General features: G+C 45.6%; 1 protein-coding gene across 4 annotated transcripts in view; it reads left to right on the top strand.

Moving 5' to 3' along the window:
* The window catches only part of RRBP1 (ribosome binding protein 1), a 64,592-nt gene that overhangs the window by 8,201 nt on the left and 33,338 nt on the right, over window positions 1-23,053 (top strand). For 2 of the 4 annotated variants that reach the window (XM_049651170.1, XM_049651167.1), the window contains exon 2: window positions 16,028-17,933. In XM_049651170.1, coding sequence (XP_049507127.1) covers window positions 16,028-17,933 — 1,906 coding nt within the window. The remainder of the gene's footprint in view (window positions 1-16,027; window positions 17,934-23,053) is intronic. The other 2 variants (XM_049651169.1, XM_049651168.1) reach the window with 2 other exon arrangements.

Genomic DNA, 23,053 nt, shown 5'->3' with positions numbered 1-23,053 from the left:
AGCTTATTAAGTTGGAGCCTTATTCTGAACAGTTTTATTTTATGTATTTACGTATGTGTGTATTTATTTATTTTTGCATTTTTTCAATGTTTATTTTTGAGAGAGAATGTGCGCATGAGCAGGGGAGAACAGAGAGAGAGGAGGACAGAGGATCTGAAGTGGGCTCTGCGCTGACAGCAGAGAGCCCGATGTGGGGTTCGAACTCACGAACCACGAGATCACAACCTGAGCCGAAACCAAGAGTCAGACACTTAACCGACTGAGCCACCCCGGCACCCCTGAATGGATTGATTTTTCACTCAATGCTGTCTGGCGGCCAGCACAGTAGGCGTGGCCACAGACTGTGAGGTGACTGCCTTCCTGCTCCCCCCTCCCCCCACCCCAGCTACCCACCTCTTTGGTGGGAGCAACGCGGCCACGCCCATGAGAGGTCTGGGAGGTGGCAGCAGCTACTGTGTCACAGATACTCCAGGCACTGAGGATGCTCCTCCTTCAAGTTCCGGGTGATAGAGTTTTTCCTACCAGAGTGGGCATATATATTTTTAACTCTTTAGTAATGCAAAGTACCTACACAGAAAAGTGCTCTGTTGTGAGTCCACTGCCCAGTTTTAAACTGCCACAAACTGATCACCCTGTTTAACCAGCAGATCAGGAAATATTATCCCCCCACACGTTCCTCTTCTGCCCTCTCCAGCTGCTGCCTGTCCCCAGGGGTAGCTGCGCTGCTGGTTTCTGGCACGCAGATTTGCTCCATCGAATTTGAACTCCAGGTAAATGGAATCACAAAGCCCGGCCCGTGCTCTCTTGGGTCTTTCATTTGATGTTGTGTGTGGGAGTCATCTGTGCTGTCGGCCTCGTAGCTCATTGTCATTGTTGTGTAGTACTCCGGCTTGTGAGTCCATCACCAGTGCCCATTTCATTCTGCATGGGTACTTGGACAGTTTCTGATTGGGGGCTTATAATATAGGAGATGTTATATTACGAAGTATAAAGTCCTGCCCCTCATTGTGGTGACCGCTTATCTACATGGCCATCAGGTCTGTACCTAGGAGTGGGATTATGAGCCACAGGGAGGCATATCCTCACCTTTAGAGGAGAGGCCAGACTTCTTCCCAAGGTGCAGGTACTCATTTCTACTCCCACCAGCAGTACAGGAGGGCTGGGGACATATGATACAATGGCTGATTTTAAAAAGGAACCAGAATGAAGTTTGCTATTCCTAAGAAATAACTCACTCATCCCATACTTCCCCTTGGTCACAGAGATGGGAGCGTCTGGCCAGGAAATTCGTTAATACGTGGTGGGCCTTTGCAAAAGGCTTGTGGAAGAGGGTCAGGTTTTGTTGCCCATGAGCAAGTGCTCTTAACCACAAATCTGAGTAGAAAGGCAGCAACTCTTCTTAGCAGTTAAATGAAGGGAGAGCCCTGATCCGGGGATTGATTTCTTTATCAGATCCACGCCCCCAGGTAATGTAATGAGTGTTGGAGTATTGAGTGGATTTCTTAAAAACAAAGGAGCCAGCAGTCGAGTACCAGAAGTCATTTGAGCCCTGACCACGCATTTCTAACCTGAAAACCCTCCCACCTTGGAGAATCCTTGGCCAGGGCCCCAGTTGGTGGTGGAAGGACACCCTGCAGGCTCCCCTCTTCTGGGGGTTGGATGTCTGTCCAGAGCTGGATTTGGAAGTCTCCCTGGCACAACCAGCCCTCCTGTCCTGCAGCAGGGATGATCTCATTTTTCTTTTAAGAGCTTGATTGGCTGGGATTTCATTTGGCGAGGGGTGCCAAATGGCAATGTCTTTTGGTCCAACAGTGCCAAGAGTCAGTAGCCCAGAGAAGTGAGGGGCCACTGTGCTCTGGCGATGGGGTGGACTGGGTGGGATGGACCAGTCTAATGAACGGGGTGGGGCAGGGCAGGTGCTACACAGCCAACAATAAGCATCTTCTGAAAAGCAGGGAATGGCTTGAAAAATACTCTTTTTTATTTAAGTATAATCTACAATATTCTGTTGTGTACAGTAGTGATTTGTATACGTTGGGAACTGATCGCCACGATAAGTTTAGTTACCATCTGTCACCATGCAAAGTTAATACCGTATTATTGACTGTATTCCCCATGCTGTGTATTACATCCCCCTGACATTTATTTTATAACTAGAAGTTTGTACCTCTTGGTTCAAACTTCACCCATGTCACCTCCTCCCACTCCCAGCCTCCCTCCTCTCTGGTAACCACCACTCTGTTCTTCATAGCTGAAATCTGGGTTTAGTTCAGTTTGTTTCTGTTTTTTAGATTATGACTTACAAGTGAAATCATGTGGTATTTGGCTTTCTTTGTCTGACTTACTTCATTCAGCATAATATCCTCAAGGTGCATCCATGTGGTCACAAATGGCAAGATTTCATCCTTTTCTTTGCCTGAGGAATGTGTGTGTGTGTGTGTGTGTGTGTGTGTAAAATAGACCACATCTTTTTTTTATCCATTCACCTAACGATGGACACTTAGATTGTTTATTCTTAGAAGATAGGAGGCCAAAACCTCGGTGAAAGGAGTAGCCTTGGACAGCAAACACGGCCCCGAGGGCATTTGGCAAAGGGAGCAACCGCTGAATTTTGATGGCATCTCTGGGCACAGGAGGCAGTATGATGGAGGACCCTACCCCTCAGAACTGCAACCACGGAGGACTGCTACACCGTCAGGGTGAAGGCGAGCCAGAAATAAGCCCATTCCCCTCCTGAGGACTCGTTCTCACGAGTGGTTCCTCATGCAGATCCCGTGACCTAAGTGGGAGGAAATTCTCCAGCCAATTTTAAAGTTCTTTATTTCAGAGTCGACGAAGACTGTCCTTCTGGGCCATCCTGCAAGTGAACAGATGAGCAGATCTTTGAAGGACCGCCCCTTTATTCCGGGCTTAGTGAATCCCCATGTGTAATTTTCACAACGAAGTGAGCAGTTCCTGGTTAAGAATAAGTAAATGCGCAAAGAATGCAGAGCAGTATGAAAGAGGACCAGCAGAAACAGATTCGTGAAAATATGAGACAGTAGAGGGGTTGACTCAGATTTTGAACAATGCCTCTCACTATACTTAAAGTAATAGACAAGATCAAAAATACCTACAGGGAAAGGAAACTATAAAACAACCTGGCAAATTTGGAAAAGGAATCAGGTTACCACTTCTAGATATGAGCAGCTCAATAATTGTAATTAAAAACCTAGGGGCGTCTGGATGGCTCAGTCGGTTAAGGGTCCGACTTCAGCTCAAGTCATGATCTTGCAGTTCATGAGTTCAAGCCCTGCATTGGGTTCTGTGCTGACAGCTCAGAGCCAGGAACCTTCTTTGGAGTCTGTGTGGCCCTCTCTCTCTCTGCCCCTCCCCCATTTGCACTCTCTTTCAAAAATAAATAAAACAAAAAAATAATAATAATAAAACCAACAGACTGAAGAGAATAAGTGAACTGAAAGATAAAGCAGAAGAAAATATACAGATTTCATCTTAGAGGACCAAATGAATAATTTGTAAGACCAATTAAGAATTGGGGAGGGTAGAAGTGTGTTTAATTGGGGTTCCAGGAGAGGTGAGTGATCATGGGCCAGAGCCAGTATTGGACAAGATGATGTCTGAGGGTTTTAAAGAATAGATGAGCCACTCATCCAAAAAAGGAAAAAACACCCATATGTAGAGTGTAATGATACAGGAACCAAAGGAAAAACAAAAATCAAAAACTCAAGATAACTTTTAAGACAAAGAAAACTAAGACAGGTAATTACTGACAGGCCCTCACCGAAGGAAATTCTGGAGGATGTTCTTGGAAGGCAAGTCATGCCAAATAGAAAGAGTAAGCTGTACAAGCAAGGAAGGATAAAGAAGGTGGTAAATATTTGGGCCACTCTAAACAAATGTGGAAGAATAATAGTAACATGTGGCGTGGGGTGGGGATGACTGAGAAAAGGATAGGATTAAATACTGAAAACAGTAACACTGAAGACAAAAGGAGTAATAGAGCTAGTGGAAGGGGTAAGCTCATTTAACTTTGAACTTGGCAAACCCTGCCATGTTCTTTTTTAAAGGTAATTACTAAAGAATAGAAACAGTATATTCTAAAGTAGTAGAGGGGGAAAATGGGATGACTTAGAAACAAAAAGAAGAGCGGACAGGTGGGAAACTAGCACAAAATAAGATTACGGAGTTAAACTCAAATATATCAGCATTCATATCTAATATACATTGATTAAATAATGCAGTTAAAACATAAAGATATACTGGATTTTTTAAAGTCCACTCTTGTGCTGTTTACAGAAGACAGGTTGAAAATAAAAAGATAGAAGAAGATACATTATAGAAATTCTACTAAAAGAAAACTGGTGTTGAGGCAGTCGGCAGGCTCAGTCCGTAGAGCAAGGGACTCTTGATCTCGGGGTCATGAGTTTGAGCACCATGTTTGGTGTAGAGATTACTTAATACAAAACAAAAAAACAAGAAAACTGGTGTTGTATTACTGGTATATAAAAGAGACGTTAACACTCACTGAAAGTGTTGTACAGAGAAAGGGCACTTCATAACGATCAAAGTTTAATTCAGCTTAAAGATTCGACAGTTTTCACTTTGGGTGCATCTTATTAACTTCGTCACAAAATACCTAAAACAAAATTGGCAGAACTACAAGAAGTGTTCAAATCTATAGTCATGGTGAAGAACTTTAGTACATCCCATCAGTAATTGACATTGACAGTTAAGCAGACAAAAATCAGCAAGGATTGGAACTTTGAACAAAATTCTATGACTATATATAAATAAAACATTGCAGCCAGCTAGTACACACGTGACTTCAAAATTTTCAAAGATTGGTCATATCTGGGGCCTTCAAGTCTCAACAAATATCAAAGGATTGGGATTATATAGAGCAGGTAATCTGAGCACAGTTATACTAGAAATATGAATAAAAAGAAATAGGAAATCTTCATGCATTTGGAAATTTTGTAAACCTATGCTTCTAGCACTTACTTGTAGGCCAAAAAAAAGGGAGGGGGATAGAAAATGTCTTGAAGTGAGTGATAATGAAAATGCTACACATCCAGCCTTGTAGGATGTAGCTAAAGTATTGTTTACAGGGAAATGTGTACCTTTACATACATGCATCCGAAAAGAAAAGATGAAGATTAATGAGTTATAAGTAAGCATCTTCCCCCAGAAGTAAAAAAAGACATACTAAAACCAGTCAGAAGAAAATATGGATGAGAAGGAATAAATGAAACCAAAAACAGGTGAATACATAGCAGATGAATCCAACAAAGCCAAGATTTCATTCTCACAAAAGATAGGTAATGTTGACAAATATCAAGCAAAATTGATCAAGGAAAAGGCACAAATCCTCTCAAGAATGTAAAGTGGGACTTTACTACAGATGTGGTTGACATTAAAAAGGTAAGTGGTTATAACGAGCAACATGTGCTAAGTAAAAATAAGTAAAACCAGTGTTGTAGATGCTTATTAAAAATATCTGAAGGATCCAGAGGAGGGATCATGCCACGCATTATACAGAGAAGACCTCTTTTTTTTCCATGTCAACATGGCAAGAGTTTTGCAAGTTCTGACAACATATATAAATTTCTAGGAAAATATGACTTATCCACACTGACCCAAGAAGAGAACCGAGAACCTGATAAAAGGCTCTCTACAAAAAGTCTGTAGCAAACACCGTACTAACCAGCAGCATACCTAAATCTTGCCTTTGGGATCAGGAAAAACTGGAATGCCTGGATCCTTCCTTCTCTTTAGCACAGTGTTGGGAGGGCCTACCCTGTGAAAAATTCAAGGAAAGTGAAGCCGAAGACAGGAAGACTGGGGAGAAAGGAACAAAACTGTGATTCATAGGCAGTATGCTTATATACCTAGGAAATGTTTTTAAAAATCTAAGGATGTGTCCCTAGAATTAGGCAAAAGTTGCTGGGGGGAGAAGTCACCCTACAGAAATCAACCAGCGGCAAACAAAATGAAACAGAGACCACGTTTGCAATAGTGGGAAAACTCTGAAGAACCAAGAACTAACTGTTTGCGAAGGTGTGCAAAACCACCAGCACACATTCTTTTCCTTTACCGGGGATACCGGGTCTTTTCTGGTTGGATGTGATCTTTATAACCATACAAATGGCGACTCCTGTCCTGATGGCCTTTGTTCACGGAGCACTTGGGAGTGTCGATGAGCTGAGGTTTGCTTGGACACAGTGCGGAAGAGACCGGTCCCTGCTTTCTGGGAGCCTGATGTCAGTCACAGTACGAATTCTGTCATGGGCCAGCACATCTTAACTGCTGTCGTTTTGAGAAGTCAGGATTCTGGATTCCTGCCTCGTAGGCATGTTGTCTTCATTGATGAGGTGAGGCCTGTAGGCTTCCTGTGCGTTCTCAGAAGATTTAGGCCTTTTGAAGTACTTACTTTTCCAAAGACCATTATTTTGGAGAAACACAAAAACATGTCAATTCTTTATTTTTTTTCCTTAGGCGTAGAAACTGAATCTGAAATAGCCAATGAATAAGCAAAGGCTTATAATAGAATACATTTCTATTTTTAGTGTTTCATCTTTCTTTAAAATGAGTAGCATTGTTTTTCTAAAGTGGGAATTAAGTCGTTTCCATTCCCTTAACTCATGAAATAAATTATTTCAGAATATATTGTTTAGCAACCAAATTTTCTTTCTCTGGGTAAAAAAAAAAAAAAAAAATCAGAAATTACACTTAATATTTAGATGAGTTGATCTGAAAACCCTCTTCTCCAGACATTTAGAAATGTTAAAGTTCATAGGCATTCTCTAAAAGCTTAGCTGGGCTTGCAGGGTAATAAAAGAGGTTGCCAAAGCTGTAAACCAAGGGTGAGGGAAATGACTGGGACCCAGAAGTAAACTGACCATGGGGTGTGGGTGGGGTCTTGTCAGCCTGAGTCACCTGGGTCTTTGGCTTTTGCGTCTAGATGGGAACAGGGGTTCATCAGTGGGGAGTAGGACCCGAGCCCCCCTCACACCCTCGTGTGAAACGCGCACCCTCAATGAAAGGACGGACTAGCAGCCAGGGGAGATGACATAGAAACTTACCTGTTTTGTCCTGGGGCAGTGGTGGGGGTGGGGGGGGCATCAGTCTCCTGAGAATCTATTATAGGAAGCCCAGGCCTTGTGTAAAAGTTAGTCCGAGGTTGCTGCTTTCCGAGGGCCCCGTCATAACAAAGATTAAACAGCTCTGACACAAGCCCACTATTCACCCCAGACAGGATTGCCTCTGATAAAGTCCCACCAAAGACGTGACACGAAATCGCTATTAAAGATATAAAAGTAGATAATGAAAAACATTAATGGAAAAAATAACACCAGAAAAAAAAAAACAGGCCAACTTGAAAAGAGATAAACTCAAAGGACTGATTACAGAGCTGTTTAGATTCAGCTGAAGAGACTGTTGGTGAAATGGAACGTATGTCTGAGGAGTTTTCCCAGGTGGCAGCATGGAGAGCTTGAGGTCAGATTAGGAGTTCTGCCCCAGAGAAGGAGCAAAAAAATTTTCTAAGCACAAAGTGGCCCAGGATTTTCTGGAATTTTTGAAAAGCATGAGCCCTCAACCTCAGAATGCACAATGAGCCTGAATAAGGTAAATAAAGATATACACCTAAAAATATTTTCTTGACAGGTGCCTGAGTGGCTCAGTCAGTTAAGTGTCCAACTCTTGATTTTGGCTCAGGTCATGATTTCACGGTTTGTGAGTTTGAGTCCTGTGTTGGCTTATAGCACAGAGCCTACTTGGGCTTCTCTGTCTCTGCCTCTCTCTCTCTCTCTCTCTCTCTCAAAATAAATAATCTTAAAAAATATTTTTGTTGAATCCTTAGAACTCCAAAGATGAATCTTAAAAGTTGTGAGAGATTTTTTTTAAGATGTCATAAAGGAACAACAGATCAGTAGCATGTTTCTCAATAGTGACTCCTCCTCCCCCCCAAAAGAGCTAGAAGACAGATAAAATAGTATCTTCAAAGTGGTAAGAGACAAGGACAGTCAGCAGGGAATTTTGCACTCTGTTAATCACTCATGAAGAGCACGAGTAGAATAACGATATTATTGCGGGTCTATGAGGACTTGAGAAAGTTGATCCAGAATAGATCCTTGTTGAAAGAGCTGGTCAAGGATGTACTTTGGAATGACCCAAGAAGAAGGGAGTGAGGCGCAAGAAGCAGTGGTCAACAAAGAAATTGGTAAACATTTGGGGAATGCAAACATGAGCTGTCTGAGACGAGTCGCTTTGGGTCGTTTGAGTCATTCTGGGGTGTGTGTGATGGAGAAGCGGGGTGCGCCAAGTCGGAAAAGGGGCTCATGTCAGATGGATGGGCACCAGACTTCAGGCCTTCCACAGTTCTTTGGCTGTTGGGGAAGTGGCTGGAGGCATCGGGGAAATAGGTCAAGTATGTATGCTAGGAAAATGGAAGAGTAAAACACATTTTAATTATAATTTCAGTACTCATTAAAAAAAAGAAAAGAGTAGCAGTAGTATGTATAACTTCTAAACACCATAGAGGAAAAGGAGATAAAACCTAAATAGCCTGATAGGATGCAGAAATAAAGGGAGTGGGAGGAGAATAAGCAAGGAAGTATTATAAATAGGAATGATAAAATCAAGGTTTCATTGCGTCCAATTATATAGGAAATCACAATAGGCATTGATGAATTAAACCTACCAGTTAAAAAGACAAATTGCTACACTGGTCTTAAAATAAAATCCAGCTTTATGCTATTTTTAAGAGTTCTACTTAAAACATATGAACACAGAAAGGTTGGAAGTGAAGAATAGAAAATGATTCTAGGTCAGTATTAACCTCCCAAATGTTGGTATAACTTTTTAAATAATCAGACAAGCTAGACTTTAATGGTTAAAAAAAAAAAAAAGTTCATTATTAGGGATAAAGAAGGTCACTATGTAAGGGGGGGGGGGGGAGTGTGGGGAATAGCAGATACTTTATCAAGAAGATGTAACAATGCTGATCTGATGTTCACCTAATGAGATGGCCTTCAAGTAAAGCCCAAATTGACAGATTCCCAGGAGAAACTGATAAATACATGATACGTGGTGGGAAATGTTAAAAGCTCTCAATAGCTATTAGATTGAATTAGCCAAAAATGGTCTATAGAAGGTATTAAGCTGAAGCTAAGGATACACATTGAACCCTTCACTCCATAGAGAACACGTGTATTTATAAAAGTTGACCACAGTCTAGCAAAACTCACCAAATATCATTATCTAAATTAGTATTTTTATTTTTTTTAATGTTTATTTATTCTTTGAGAGAGAGAGAGAGCGCGCAAGCACATGAGCCAGGAAGGGGCAGAGAAAGGAAGACACAGAATCTGAAGTGGATTCCAGGTTCTGAGCTGCCAGCACAGAGCCTGACACGGGGCTCAAACTCGCGAGATCATGATCTGAGCCGAAATCGGACACTTAACTGCATCACCCAGGTGCCCCTCAATTAGTATTTTTTAGAGTATAGGCCCAACCTATTGTGAGACTCAAAATGAATTTAATTTATTGTGAAAAACCTTTTCAGATGTTTTAATAGTATAGAAAATACTGATGTATCACATGTCCTAGTACTGAGTTATTTCATGAAAGTGTTGTGTATATGTATATACACATACGTATGTATGTTTCTGTGTCCTAGGTCATGTAAAAAATTATTAGTGTCTCCATATCCTGATTAGAGGTCTAAAAGCTTTGTTCTATATCACCCAGAACAGATTCTCTGATGACAACACAGTTAAATAAGAACTCAGTGATATTTTAAAGCCCCCATGTGTTAGGGAAGTTAAGGTCACTACCATCTCATGAGTCTAGGAGATCTTATGGGATTTAGAAAAGACAACTGAACAATCATGAAAAAAGTGAGTATGTGTGCTGCAGCTTGTAGTATGTAGCTACAACAGTACTAAGAGGGAAATTTGTTGCCTTAAATATTTGCTGTAAGAAAAAAGAAAGGCCTGAAAATTAATAAATGTCCATGTTGGAAAGTTAGAGCAGAATAAACCAATAGAGATTAGAGGAAGGAATAATGAAAATTATGTATGCTGGATCACAAACCCAAAAGCTGGTTTGGAATCATCCTTGATATTGAATCAGCAATTTATAACAGCCAAGACATGGAACAACCTAAGTGTCCATTGACAGATGAGTGGATAAGGAAGTTTGTGCTACGAACACACACGCACACACACAATAGATTATGATTCAGCCATAAAAGGAAACCTTGCCACTTATGGACCTTGAGGGCGTTATGCTGAGTGAAACATAATGTGTTGTGTCAGAGGAACACAAATTCTGTGTGATCTCACTTATATGTGGAATCTAAAAAAAACCCAAAACCAGTCTCCTAGAAAAAGGGATGACCAGCGGTCACCAAGGGCAGGAGTAGGAGGAATCACAGGAAGGTGGTCAGAAGGTGCACACTCCCAGTTAACAACATAAGCGAGTGCTAGGGAGGTCCCAGACGGCTTGGCTGGCGACTACAGCTAACATTGGTGTGTGGGGCGTCTGAAAGTTAAGAGAGTAACAGTTCTCCCGAGAGATAAAATTGTTTTTCCCCTTTTTTTTTTCTGCCTTGTTTTGGTCTCTGTATGAGATGATGGAGGTTCACTGAACTTAGCGTGGTAGTCATTTCACAATATATGCATAAGTCATTATGCTGTACACCTTCAACTTACACAGTTCTTTTAATTTTTTTTTTTTTTTAATTTTTTTTTTCAACGTTTTTTATTTATTTTTGGGACAGAGAGAGACAGAGCATGAACGGGGGAGGGGCAGAGAGAGAGGGAGACACAGAATCGGAAACAGGCTCCAGGCTCCGAGCCATCAGCCCAGAGCCTGACGCGGGGCTCGAACTCACGGACCGCGAGATCGTGACCTGGCTGAAGTCGGACGCTTAACCAACTGCGCCACCCAGGCGCCCCTTAATTTTTTTTTTAATACTTATTTTGAGACAGAGATAGAGTGTGAGCAGGGGAGGGGCAGAAAGAGAGGGAGACACAGAATCTGAAGCAGGCTCCAGGCTCTGAGCTGTCAGCACAGAGCCCAACGTGGGGCTCAAACTCTTGAGCTGCGAGATCACGACCCGAGCTGAAGTCGGACACTTAACCGACTGAGCCACCCACGTGCCCCAAACTTACACAGTTCTGTGTGACAGTTATATCTCCATAAAACCGAGTGGAAAAATAAAATAGCAGTTAAAATAAAATTAGCAGTTAATTAGCAGTTAAATAAAATTAGCAGAAAGAGTTAACTCTTTACCCCCTCCCCCCACCGCCAGGAACAGATCTAGAAACACCAGATCTTGACAGTTTTGCAGGCAAGTTCTTCTAAACCCACAGAGAAGAGAGGGGAAAGGGACCATCCTTAGCTCATTTTGTAAGACTCGAGTGACCTTGCTACCAAGATCACAGAAAGACGGGGTCATGAGAATGATCCCTAGGTTTTCTCACTCCGCAGCACACATGGAAATCTCACATGAAAAAAGTGAACAAACCAAACTAGTGATACATTAAAAAAGAAAGGACCCAACATCAAGAAGCGTTTATACCATACGAACCATCTGTGAGTTAACATTAGAATATATATTATTATGATTCAACCCATTTCAGATTAGAGAAAATGTCAAGGGATAAAGAAAAAGCATTTGCTAAAATTCAGTACCCAATTGTTAAAAAAAGAAGAAAATAAGAGGTGACTAGGAATACAAGATAGCTTAACCTCATAAAATGCTTCTGCTACAAACCTACAGTCAACACAGCATCTAACAGACGTGGAAACTCAGAGAAGAGACCAGTAAGCCCCCCCTCCCACCCTGCTCAACACTGCTTCAGAGTCCCTGTGAGACAAGAGCTTGAGTGGTAGGACATGGGTGGTCACAATATTTTTTACAATATTTAAACAAATTAGGTGATGGTGGTCCTGATGCAGCCATATCTGCTAGGGTCTCTGATTTATTGTCGCTCTGTTTTAGTTTTGTACCTGCCTGGCTGGTCACCTTGTGCCCAGGAAGGGTGTCTGGAAACTAGATCTCTTTGACATCCACCGGGCACATCCCTGCCCCACGCTTCTCTGTGCACCTGCATATGGCCCATGACAGAGCAGATGGTTAGTGATGAGATCCAGCCCCAGAGGTGCTGTTGAGGGTATCTTCACAAAACTTACCCAAGTCTCAATTGCCAAATTGGCTTGAACTGGCCAAATTGGACTGCGTTGGTTGGGCCACACGAGCTGGTAAATGTATTCCATGTCTAAAGAATTCAGGGCCTCCACAGACTTTTGTTCCCTGAATCCTTACCCCCTAGGAACAGAAGAAAAGACATTCTTTCCAGACCCTTACTGATTTTAGAGACACAGCAGGGGTGGAGCAGAGAGAGAGAGAGGGACGAAGGATCCAAAGTGGGCTCTTAGCTGATGGCGGAGAGCCCGATACAGGGCTTGACTTCACGAACCATGAGATCATGACCTGAGCCAAAGTTGAGTCAGATGCTCAACCAACTGAGTCACTCAGACACCCCTCTGCTCTACGCTTTCAAGAGTACTAGCAATAGTAAGTGAAAGCACGTATTTCACAGAAGTTTCTGGAATTGACAGAACACAGGTCCTTTGTGGTCAGTCCATACAAGATGTGGGTGGTCACACATCTGGCCTCATTCTTTGACCTGCTGGGCCTGGCCCAATGGGAAAACCCGGGGGACATTCCTACTGGGGGTCCTTTTAGGACAGTGGGGATTTCAGAAGCGAAGCACCCAGAATGCTGGTCCCGAGAGCACAGTTGGAAGGCATCGCTGGCGTTATCACCCCGGTGAGTGTGGGATCTCCCCACGACGTTTCTGCTGAGCAGCGGGCTGGCTTGGCTTTCGCTGAGATTTCTTTGCCATTTGTGGCAATACGGCCTGAGCCGTAAATGTTTCAGTGTATTACTTCTCGAGACTAGGGCTTTTCATTTTCCTGTGAAAGATTTCTTTTAAAGAAATTCTAACTCAGGAATTAGCGGTGGGGATGTAATTCCTTTTTAGAGCAACCCGTTCTGCACAACTTGGAAGACACACTTGTGCTCCTCTCAAACATGCGTTTGTGTGTGCTGCGGAGGAAAAATATTCTCCCGAGCTAGCTTTTTCTCAAGTCTGTGCTCCTAACAGAGGGTATATTTTTGTATCCCGTATTTGCCTAGCTTGAGTAAGATTCAAGGCACATTTTTCAACCTTGGCTTTTCTGCCTATACCGCAAGGCCGCACCAATCCCACAGTGCTCAGCGGGGAACAGACCCGGCTTTGTGGGAGCCTGGTGACTGTGTCGGCGTGGTGACCCTGCAGCAGCTCCATGGAAGACCGCCCTTTGAGTACACAGCTGTTGAGAAGCCACTGGGACTTATGGAGCGACCCAGACCAGGGTGACCCAGACCCCTGGTCTCACACTGCCTCTGAAGAAGCGGGGGACGGGGGAGGGAGGGGAGTGTTTCAGAGGATTTTTGTCATCTGAATAGATTAAATACATTTGATTACAATGTGATCTTTGTACCTGAATGTGTCCATGTCGGCGAAGTTTTGAGAGCTCCTCGTGAGGACCCAGAGTTTTGGTTGGTCGATGCCCACCAAGAAATGGAAGTTGATGGTAGAACGTTCCAGGCCTTTGTGTCCCTGCCCTCCCACCCACTGGATCCCTTCCGGGACTGAACAGGGTGCAGTGTCCTTTTTGATACCTTGCTTGTGAGTGTGTTCCTGGAAAGGCTAATTTGGGACAGCCTCTCTTGAGGGTGCCTGGCTGTGGCTCACGCCATCAGAACCCGCGGCCAGAGGTCAGAATCCACTTGCCCAGGATTTGAAAGCTCCATGAGCCCACCTCAGAGTTGGCTTGTGGCGGTCACAGCTGCGATAAAGGTGACAGTCTGGGAGAAGTAAATGTCATAGCCTGCAGCTGGTGTAGTCACCACGGGGGGAGCACATGCTGTGGAGTTTTTGTCATGAGTACCTTAAATCCTGTTCCTGCAGAGAGCTTATTTAGAAAGCCACAGTGAAATTGTGTGTGTGTTCCGTGATGAGTGATTTTTTTTTCCTCAAACCTAATGCTGAGGCATTTAGAACAATCTCTTCTTAGTCCCTTCTTTAAAATGCCCTAATGTTAGAGCACTTGCGTGGCTCAGTCGGTTAAGCGTCCAACTTTGGCTCAGGTCATGATCTCATGGTTCGTGGGTTTGAGCCCTGCGTCGGGCTCTATGCTGACAGCTCAGAGCCTGGAGTCTGCTTCAGATTCTGTGTCTCCCTCTCTCTCTCTGCCCTTACCCAATTCTCACGCTCTCTTTCTTTTTCTCTCTCAAAAATAAACATTAAAAAATAAAAAATAAAATAAAATGCCCTAATGTCAGAATTTGGATTTCATGATTGTTAAGAAATCCCCACCCTCTTGCCCTCCCCTGCTCCCAATGGAGGGCAAATCTCTACTTCTGAGCCCTTGGCAAGCCTGGACCCAGCCTACCCGAGGGTCTAAAGATTTGGGAGGCAGTGGTCATGCCAGGGAGGGGGGCTTGTTGACCTCTCCCCTTCTGTTCCCTCCTTCCTCTTGTCCCACCTTCCCCGACTCACCTTTTTTTTGTCAAGTTTATTTATTTTTGAGAGGTGGGGGAGGGGCAGAGAGAGAGAGAGAGAGAGAGAGAGAGAGAGAGAGAGAATCCCAAGCAGGCTCTATGCTGTCAGCTCAGAGCCTGACATGGGGCTCGATCTCACGAAGCATGAGATCATGACCTGAGCCGAGATCAAGAGGAGGACACCTAACTGAGAGAGCCACCCAGGGCCCCTTACCTGCCTTCTTATACTTGTGTTCTGTTCACTAATTCCATCACTGCTCCTTTTAAGGGGGGCTAGGATCTGTGCAGGGGACTGGGAATGTGATAGTCACATCAAAATTAGCTGATAAAAGTTGACCACACCCAAATAAGTAACTCTCTTGGGGTTCCTCACTGAAGTCAGACCCAGCCTGGGCTGGCAGCCCGGAAGTCGTGGACTCTGGTCCAGGGGCAGCGAAAAGAAGTGGCTCATCCTCTTGGTTTGTTTGGAGTGTCATCAGGCAAAAAGCTCCCTCCCTGGGGTGAGGATTGGGTCTGGTGACACCATTTACCCCCACTGTTTGCAGCCTGTGGCTGTGAAATTCCAAACATGAGGTCTCTTCTTTGGTGGGCTTTCCAGGACTTCCTGTTTCCTGTTGTGCACCTTGCAGCTTCAGCAACTCTTTAGGAGTGTATCCTGAAGGCCATTTTTTCCTCAACAATTTCTTGATCACTTTTCAGGATTGTGAAGGTTTTTTGTCTCTGACGCTCGGTCGTTGTCTGTCAGCACTGGAGAAGAGGGAAAGGAAGGCAGCAAAGTAGAGCTAGAGGGCCAGGGGCTGCTGGCCAGAACGCATGCAGCCGAAAGCCTGCAGAAGTACTTGATTTGGTTCACATGGTATTTTTTTAAATCAGTCGATTTCATTTTAAGGAGAAAAAAAAAAAAAAAACATTTCTGGCCTAGTGTGAAAAAGCAGATCTCTCAACACAGCACTCAACATTTCTACAATAATTAGCAATGGCTGGGTGACACTGTACCCCTAGTTTACTGGGGCATTCATGCCCCAGTCCTCACCACTCCCCATTGTCTCACACCTCGCCTGTGCTCATGCTTATGTGCATCTTTGACCCCCACGGTGGAGAATCTCTTGAGTTGTGATTGTGGCTTCTGAGTCTCCAGGGTATTATGTGTCCACACCTGTACTCTGCCATTTCTCTGCCACTTCCTATCCTAACACTAGTAGGGGCTGCTCATATCTTGCATAAAAACTCACTCCTGAAGAGGGGCAGGAAGGAATGGGTGACATCAGAGATTGTCTGGATTTGTTTCTTCGACTTTATCAGTCTGAAGGATTAGCAAAACCTTAAGTTTGGGGGCAGGGGTGAGGATGGAAACTGTCAAATGCCTCTGTTTCTACAAAAAGTAACCTACATGTATGTATTTGGCAGGTGAAAGGAAAGCAAGCCAGGATGGATATTTACGACACTCAGACCTTGGGGGTTGTGGTCTTTGGTGGATTCATGGTCGTTTCTGCCATCGGCATCTTCCTGGTGTCCACCTTCTCCATGAAGGAAACGTCATATGAAGAAGCCCTAGCCAACCAGCGCAAGGAGATGGCGAAAACGCACCACCAGAAAGTGGAGAAGAAAAAGAAGGAGAAAACAGTGGAGAAGAAAGGAAAGACCAAGAAAAAGGAAGAGAAACCCAATGGGAAGATACCTGACCATGAGCCAGCCCCCAACGTGACCATCCTTCTCAAAGATCCTGTGCGGGCACCTGCAGTGGCCGTGGCTCCAACCCCAGTCCAGCCCCCCATGGTCATTGCCCCTGTAGCCCCAGTACCAGCTGTGCCCCAAGAGAAGCTGGCCTCCTCCCCTAAGGACAAAAAGAAAAAGGAGAAAAAAGTGGCAAAGGTGGAACCAGCAGTTAGTTCTGTAGTGAATTCTATCCAAGTTCTTACCTCCAAGGCTGCCATCTTGGAAACTGCTCCCAAAGAGGTGCCTATGGTGGTTGTGCCCCCAGTGGGTGCCAAGGCCAGTACCCCAGCCACTGGCACTGCACAGGGCAAAAAGGCAGAGGGAGCCCAGAACCAGAACAAAAAGGCAGAGGGGGTCCAGAACCAAAACAAAAAGGCAGAGGGACCCCCCAACCAGGGCAAAAAAGCAGAGGGGGCTCCCAACCAGGGCAAAAAGGCAGAGGGAGCCCAGAATCAGGGCAAAAAGGTTGAAGTGGTCCCGAACCAGGGCAAAAAGGCAGAAGGGGCCCAGAATCAGGGCAAAAAGGCAGAAGGGACCCAGAATCAGGGTAAAAAGGCAGAAGGGGCCCAGAATCAGAGCAAAAAGGCAGAAGGGGCCCAGAATCAGAGTAAAAAGGGAGAAGGAACCCCAAACCAAGGCAAAAAGACAGAAGCGGTCCCCAACCAGGGCAAAAAGACAGACGGGGCCCCCAACCAGGGCAAAAAGGCAGAGGGAGCTTCCAACCAGGGCAAAAAAGTAGAAGGGACCCATAATCAGGGCAAAAAGGCAGAGGGGGCACAGAATCAGGGCAAAAAAGCAGAGGGGGCCTCCAACCAGGGTAAAAAAGAGGAGGGGACCCCAAACCAGAGTAAAAAGGCAGACGGGAGCCCCAATCAGGGGAAAAAGGTGGAAGTGGTTCAGAACCAGAGCAAAAAGTTAGAGGGGACCCCCAACCAGGGCAAAAAGGCAGAGGGGGCCCAGAACCAGGGCAAAAAAGTAGAGGGGGCCCAGAACCAGGGCAAAAAGGCAGAGGGGGCCCAGAACCAGGGCAAAAAGGTGGAGGGAGCCCCCAACCAGGGCAAAAAGGAGGGAACCCCAAACCAGGGTAAAAAGGCTGAGGTTGCCCCCAACCAGGGCAAAAAGACAGAGGGGACCCCCAACCAGGGCAAAAAAGCCGAGGGGGCTCCCAACCAGGGCAAAAAGGCAGAGGGGGCTCCCAACCAGGGCAAAAAGGCCGAGGGGGCCCAGAATCAGGGCAAAAAGGCTGAGGGGGCCCAGAATCAGGGCAAAAAGGCAGAGGGGGCCCAGAATCAGGGTAAAAAGGCAGATTCAGTTGCTAGTCAGGGCACAAAGGCAGAGGCTGTTGCAAGCCAGGGGAAAAAAGCAGAGGGGGCCCCCAATCAAGGCAAAAAGGCAGAGGGAACCCCGACCCAGGGCAAAAAGTCAGAAGGGTCCCCCAACCAGGGCAAAAAGGTGGATACATCTGCCAATCAGGGTAAAAGGACAGAGTCAGCTCCTATCCAAGGCAAAAATGCAGATATGGTCCAGAGCCAAGAGGCACCAAAGCAAGAGGCTCCTGCAAAGAAGAAGTCTGGCTCAAAGAAGAAAGGTGAGCCTGGTAAGTAGTTCTGATTTCTCTGTGAACTGGAAGGGAAAAGCGATCTTTTAGTAGCTTATGGATTCCCTTTGGGGGAGCCATATGTATCAGTTAGCTGTTGCTACAACAAAGCTGTGTAACAAACATCCCATAATTCAGTGACTTACACCAGCAGTCATTTATTCTTTTTCGTGCTTCTGTTGAATTGGCTGAAAGTAGACTGATCTGGGTTGTCTCAGCTGAGTGGCTCTGCTTCACGCTGCAGTTTAACTAGGTTCGGCCCCTTGCTGTAGATCGAGCATAGGTCTGTTCCATATGTGTTCATTCTGGGGCCCAGGCTGAGGCTTCAGGGATTCTGGAGGGTAGAGGTCCTTCTCCTGGTTACAGTAGAGCTATAAAGGGCACATGTCAAACCAGCATCCTATTGGCCAGAGCAAGTCATGTGACTGAGCCAGAGTCAAGGGGTAGGAAGTGCACTGTCTCCAGTGGGAGGGACTGCCAAGTGATGTTGTAAGAGGTGTGAGTATGTGAGTACAAGGAGTGGTGAGGAATTAGGAATAGTAATTCCATCCACCACGCAATCTGAAACACTTCTGTGTCTTGGCAAATCTTTCTTAGACGTCTGAGTATGTTCTGCCAGCCTGTTTGTTGCTTACCTCACCTGGTACTCATTTCTGTATGTTTGTTGAATGACTAATGGTAGGATGTTCTTAAGGTTAACAATGGCATCCACCCCCATCCCCAGTTTTTCCTCTTCCCAACTCCCTATCCCAGTTACTTAGTGGACCATTTTATATATATACAATACAGAATGGTAATTTTCTGTTATCTTTTTAGTGTGCATTATAGAAATTGGGCCAGAGTTCCTGTTTCCTGTTCATCACTCATTTGATATGGCAGTCTTCTGTTTTCTTTTCTTTCTTTCTTCCTTTTTTTTTTTTTTTTTTAATATCTTTGACTAGCCATTAGTTGATTTGGATAATTAATTGCATTTGTCTTACCGAGTTATCTTAGGGGGTCTGAGATGTTTGGGCCTTGTGCTGGATAGGGGCTATCCAGCACAAGGCCCTATGTTCTTAGCTGGGTTTCCCTTTCTTGCCTCTTTGTGGAGATGCATTACCTTTTCTCAGGTTTCCTCCTCCCCCACCTTTTGGGGGGGCATTTGTTCAGGCAGCACCCAGTTCCTTATGGGGGGACCTGTGCTGTGTGAGCAGCTTCAGGCTTCTGCTGAGCCTCAAGGATGAGCCCACCTGGCCCCCACAGGTGAGGCCAGTTTCTCAAAGCCCTCTGAAAATCCAAATGTTCAGCCTCCGTCTGCCTCCGCAGGCCAGAGGAAAGGCTTGCTGCCTTGTCTTTAAGTTGATGTTCCACTTGACCCAGGGACAGGGTATTTGAGACATGAGGACAGGGATGGAACTGAGAAGTGGCCTGTTTTCTGTAAAGCATCAGGTGTGTTCAGAATAGAGCTTCCTGTTTCCTGTGGCCTATGTCCTGTGGCCATTGTTACCATGTGTGGCTTTAGGCATCTGAAACAAGGCACAGAATAGAAATGTGATACTTTAGGAAGGAAGGCAAGTGGTACTAATAAGCCAGAAATAGAGAACCTTATTAGGAGGAAGACCTAACTTTCTGACCTATATGAACCCACACAACACCTTGCTGGCCTAAGAGAGAATTTGAACAGAGAAAAGAAATTCCAGAGATTAAATATTATGGATAAAATGGCAATTATTACTAAAATTATTCTAGCCAAAATTTCAATGGGATTCCCCCGCCGACTCCCGCCTTTAACTTGACAAAACTATTCTAAAAGTCCCATCTGGAGGGGAAAATAGGTTGGAATATTGGATAGATTTTTTTAAGCAGCTTTTGGGAAGCCAGTTGTGTCTGATGTGTGAATATATTCCCATGCCATTGTAATTACAGGTTAGGGTGCTGGCCCAAGGACAGACAGGTCAGAGAATAAAATGGTCCTGAAGCAGACTGTCATGCCTGAGAACTTCAGTGAGGGGAGGCAGCCTCATTTCAGTGGGAAGAAGAAATGTTCTGATCTTGGGCAACATGTTCAAGATTTGGAAGAGTCTGCTTATGGATCCCTCTAAACATGTAAGGTCTGGATAAATTAGATTTAATTTAAAAAAAAATCAAACCCCAGAAAATACCAAAGACAGCCAAAATTAATATTAATCAGCCCAGATATCGGGAGGCCTGACGCCACTCCAAGGTTGCAATGAGAAAATCACAAAGGCCAATATGGGGCACTGGGCCACAAAAGCAACCACACAGGATCGTCAGACCCAGAATGAAAACCCAGCCACACAGGGTATTATGTGCAGCTGAGAGGACACCTGAAAGGCGAATTTCTTTATTCTTCAGGGGGTTTGAGAGCCTAGAGACATGGGGAAAAAAATGTCTTGTAATTTGTCATTTTCCTGAATGTAATTTGTCATGTGATCTCCACCTGCTGTGGTTGGGGTGTAAAGCCATCTTGAAGCCCCACCCCCACACCCAGAGTAGATGCAGGCCACTCCCTGCACCAACACCAGGAGGATCCTGAAATAATCTGTGTGTTCAGAAGTAGTGGGGATATGCCCAAGTGCATTGCTTCTCCAACTTTCTATGCAGTTGGATCCCCTGGGGGACTTGTTAAGGTAAAGAGTCTGACTCACAGTTCTGGGCAGAGCCTGAGACTCTGCATTTCTAACCAGCTCCTGGGAGATGCTGATGCTGTTGTTTCCAGGACCACACTTGGTGGGGAGGTGGGGGGTGGGGAGCAGGTAGTAAGGACCCCTGAGTCACTGCCAGGATGGCACAGGGCAAGGTGGGTGTCTCCATGATGCCTGGCTTCCGGCAGCTTTGCAGCTCTTGTCTGTAAAGGACTGTGGACCTGAGGGTAGAGTAAGTGAAGTGTGTGCTTTGGGTGTTTGGGTGTTTGGGTGTTTGGCACTCCCAAATACAGACATGCGGTTTGGGGCTTGCTCTGAAGACGACTCCCAAGTCAGATGTCAGTGACGAGCCATCAAGGCCCTTCTCCACTCTGAGAGCCTTCAGTCATTTGCAGCCATATTCCCACTGTCCAGAATGCTGATTTCTTTCCATGTTTTCATTTAGCCACGACCTGTGTCTATGGAAGGCATGGATTTTCCAAGTGGAGTATGATAGAATAGGGCTCACTCACTCTTCCGTTGTGATGACATCTCATACATGTTTAGCATTCCAGAACTGATCTGACTCACATTGAGCATCCATGGCGGTGATCTTGTGGCCATAACCGTGTTGCTGAATGGGAAGCAGGCCACATTCCTCTCATGTAGTCATACTGCATGTCCCGTGTTCCTTCCTTTGCTCGAGATGCTGCAGTCAGCCCCGGCTGCCTGCTTTTGACCTCCTTGCCCACTAGCTGGGGTGGAGCTTCTGTATTTCTGTCCAGGGCCTGCCCACCACCAGCTTCTCCATGGCCCTGTGCACTCAACTCAAGAGCACAGCTCGGGCTGGGCTGGGTGGCCCCAGGCATCTAGAAACTTGGGGGTGTGGAGATGTGAGCGGCCTCAGCTAGGGGAGATGCCTGGAGAGTAGGTGTGGAGCAGGCCAGGAAAGGAGCTCCTTCTCCAAATAGAGGAGACCTGAACTTGGGTCAGGGAGGGCTCTAGGGCCTTGAAGTTTTAACCGTGGGCACCAGAGAGCTAGAAGTCTAGGGCTGGTCACATGGGGGCTATCTCAGTTAGCATTCAGATCGATCAAAAGTCAGTCAAATGACTGGTTCAGTTGCGCTCGCCACATTCCAAGTGCTCAGCAGTGCCCTGTGGCCAGTGGCTGCCTTTGCTGGACAGTGCAGGGAAGAGTGTCTCCATCAGTGCAGTCAGTTAGGACAGTGCCGTTCTAGACCAGAGCCACCAGGAGGAGGCCAGGCAGCCTGTAAAAATGAGCATGTCTTTGCAGCTCTGAGTTGGCACCACGCAGCTCACCCAGTGCCTTGTTCTGTCTGCCTGCATCCTGAGTGGGGTGGGGGTGAGCTCCCCGTCGTCCTCCATATCCCAGTGCTATGTGACAAGTGAAATCGTGGAGCCTGTGGCTGGCCCATGATGCACGACAGATCAGCAGCAGAACCTGCCCCAGAGCTGGGGGGCACCACAGACGGTTGTGTCCTCAATTGTCACCAGGTGGGCCCAGCAGGGTCCTTGCTGACAGACGCCCCAGAGAGAGACCAGGCAGGTGTGGAGGCGGGCACAGGACACGCTTCTGCAGGCCCCAGTTGGAACTCTTCCAGGACTTCTGATCTGTTTTTCCTACAAGAGCAAATCAGGGCCGTGTGGCAGGTTTTTACCACTTGTCCGTGGCTGGATCTGACAGTGAACACCTGCCTTCCTAATCCACGCTTTTAAAATTTATTAGCGTATAAATGTGTGCTTCCAGCAAACAAAGTACAAACAGCATAGAAGTGTGGAAGGTGAAAACCGAAAGTCTTTCCACTCCCTCCCTTTCATGGGGGAGCCTGGGAGCCATTCCACTCATTGCTTTGGCACACACAGTTGCGGCCTGCGGTGCACACAGCCTTGGAGCTTGCTTGCCTTGTGTACCAGGGTACCAGTGACATCTTTCTGTATTGTACCTACAGGGCTGCTGCTGCTGTATCCTGTCCCATAGCGTGAATGTATCGTTTGCTTATTTAAATGGCATTAACCAGCGTGCGGTTTTTTTGCTGCTAAAATTAATGCCACAGTGATGTACGTATATTGTAGTGTATCTCTGCAAAGTAACTACGTCGATACGCAGTTGCTAAGTGAAAAGACGGTCCGTTTTCAATTTAGGAGCACAGTGCTGCATCGCTCCCCAAAGACACTTCACGATTTACAATTTGCTCAGAGTGCTGAGAGGCCCACGTGAGCGTTTTCCAGCACCTTCCACCTGACTTGACTCTTCACGTGGTGCTGTCGAGATGGTGACCACTTGAGGGGAGCGTTATAAACCCAGGTGTGGAATAAGGAGAAGACGCTTACTTATGAAACAAAAGGCACAGATTCTTTTATTGTTGTTTGCAGAAGAGGGAACTCGGGGAGCCACAGAGAAGTGGAAATTTCCCCAGAACTAAAGCTCCTGGGTGCATGCAGCCTGGTTGCAGGCCTCCGCTGTTTCGCTCTCGG

This window comes from Panthera uncia, assembly GCF_023721935.1.
Source record: "Panthera uncia isolate 11264 chromosome A3 unlocalized genomic scaffold, Puncia_PCG_1.0 HiC_scaffold_11, whole genome shotgun sequence".
NCBI classification, from domain to species: Eukaryota; Metazoa; Chordata; class Mammalia; order Carnivora; family Felidae; genus Panthera; species Panthera uncia.
Note: the sequence above shows the minus strand (reverse complement) of the source record. Positions and strands in the feature narration are given on the sequence as shown.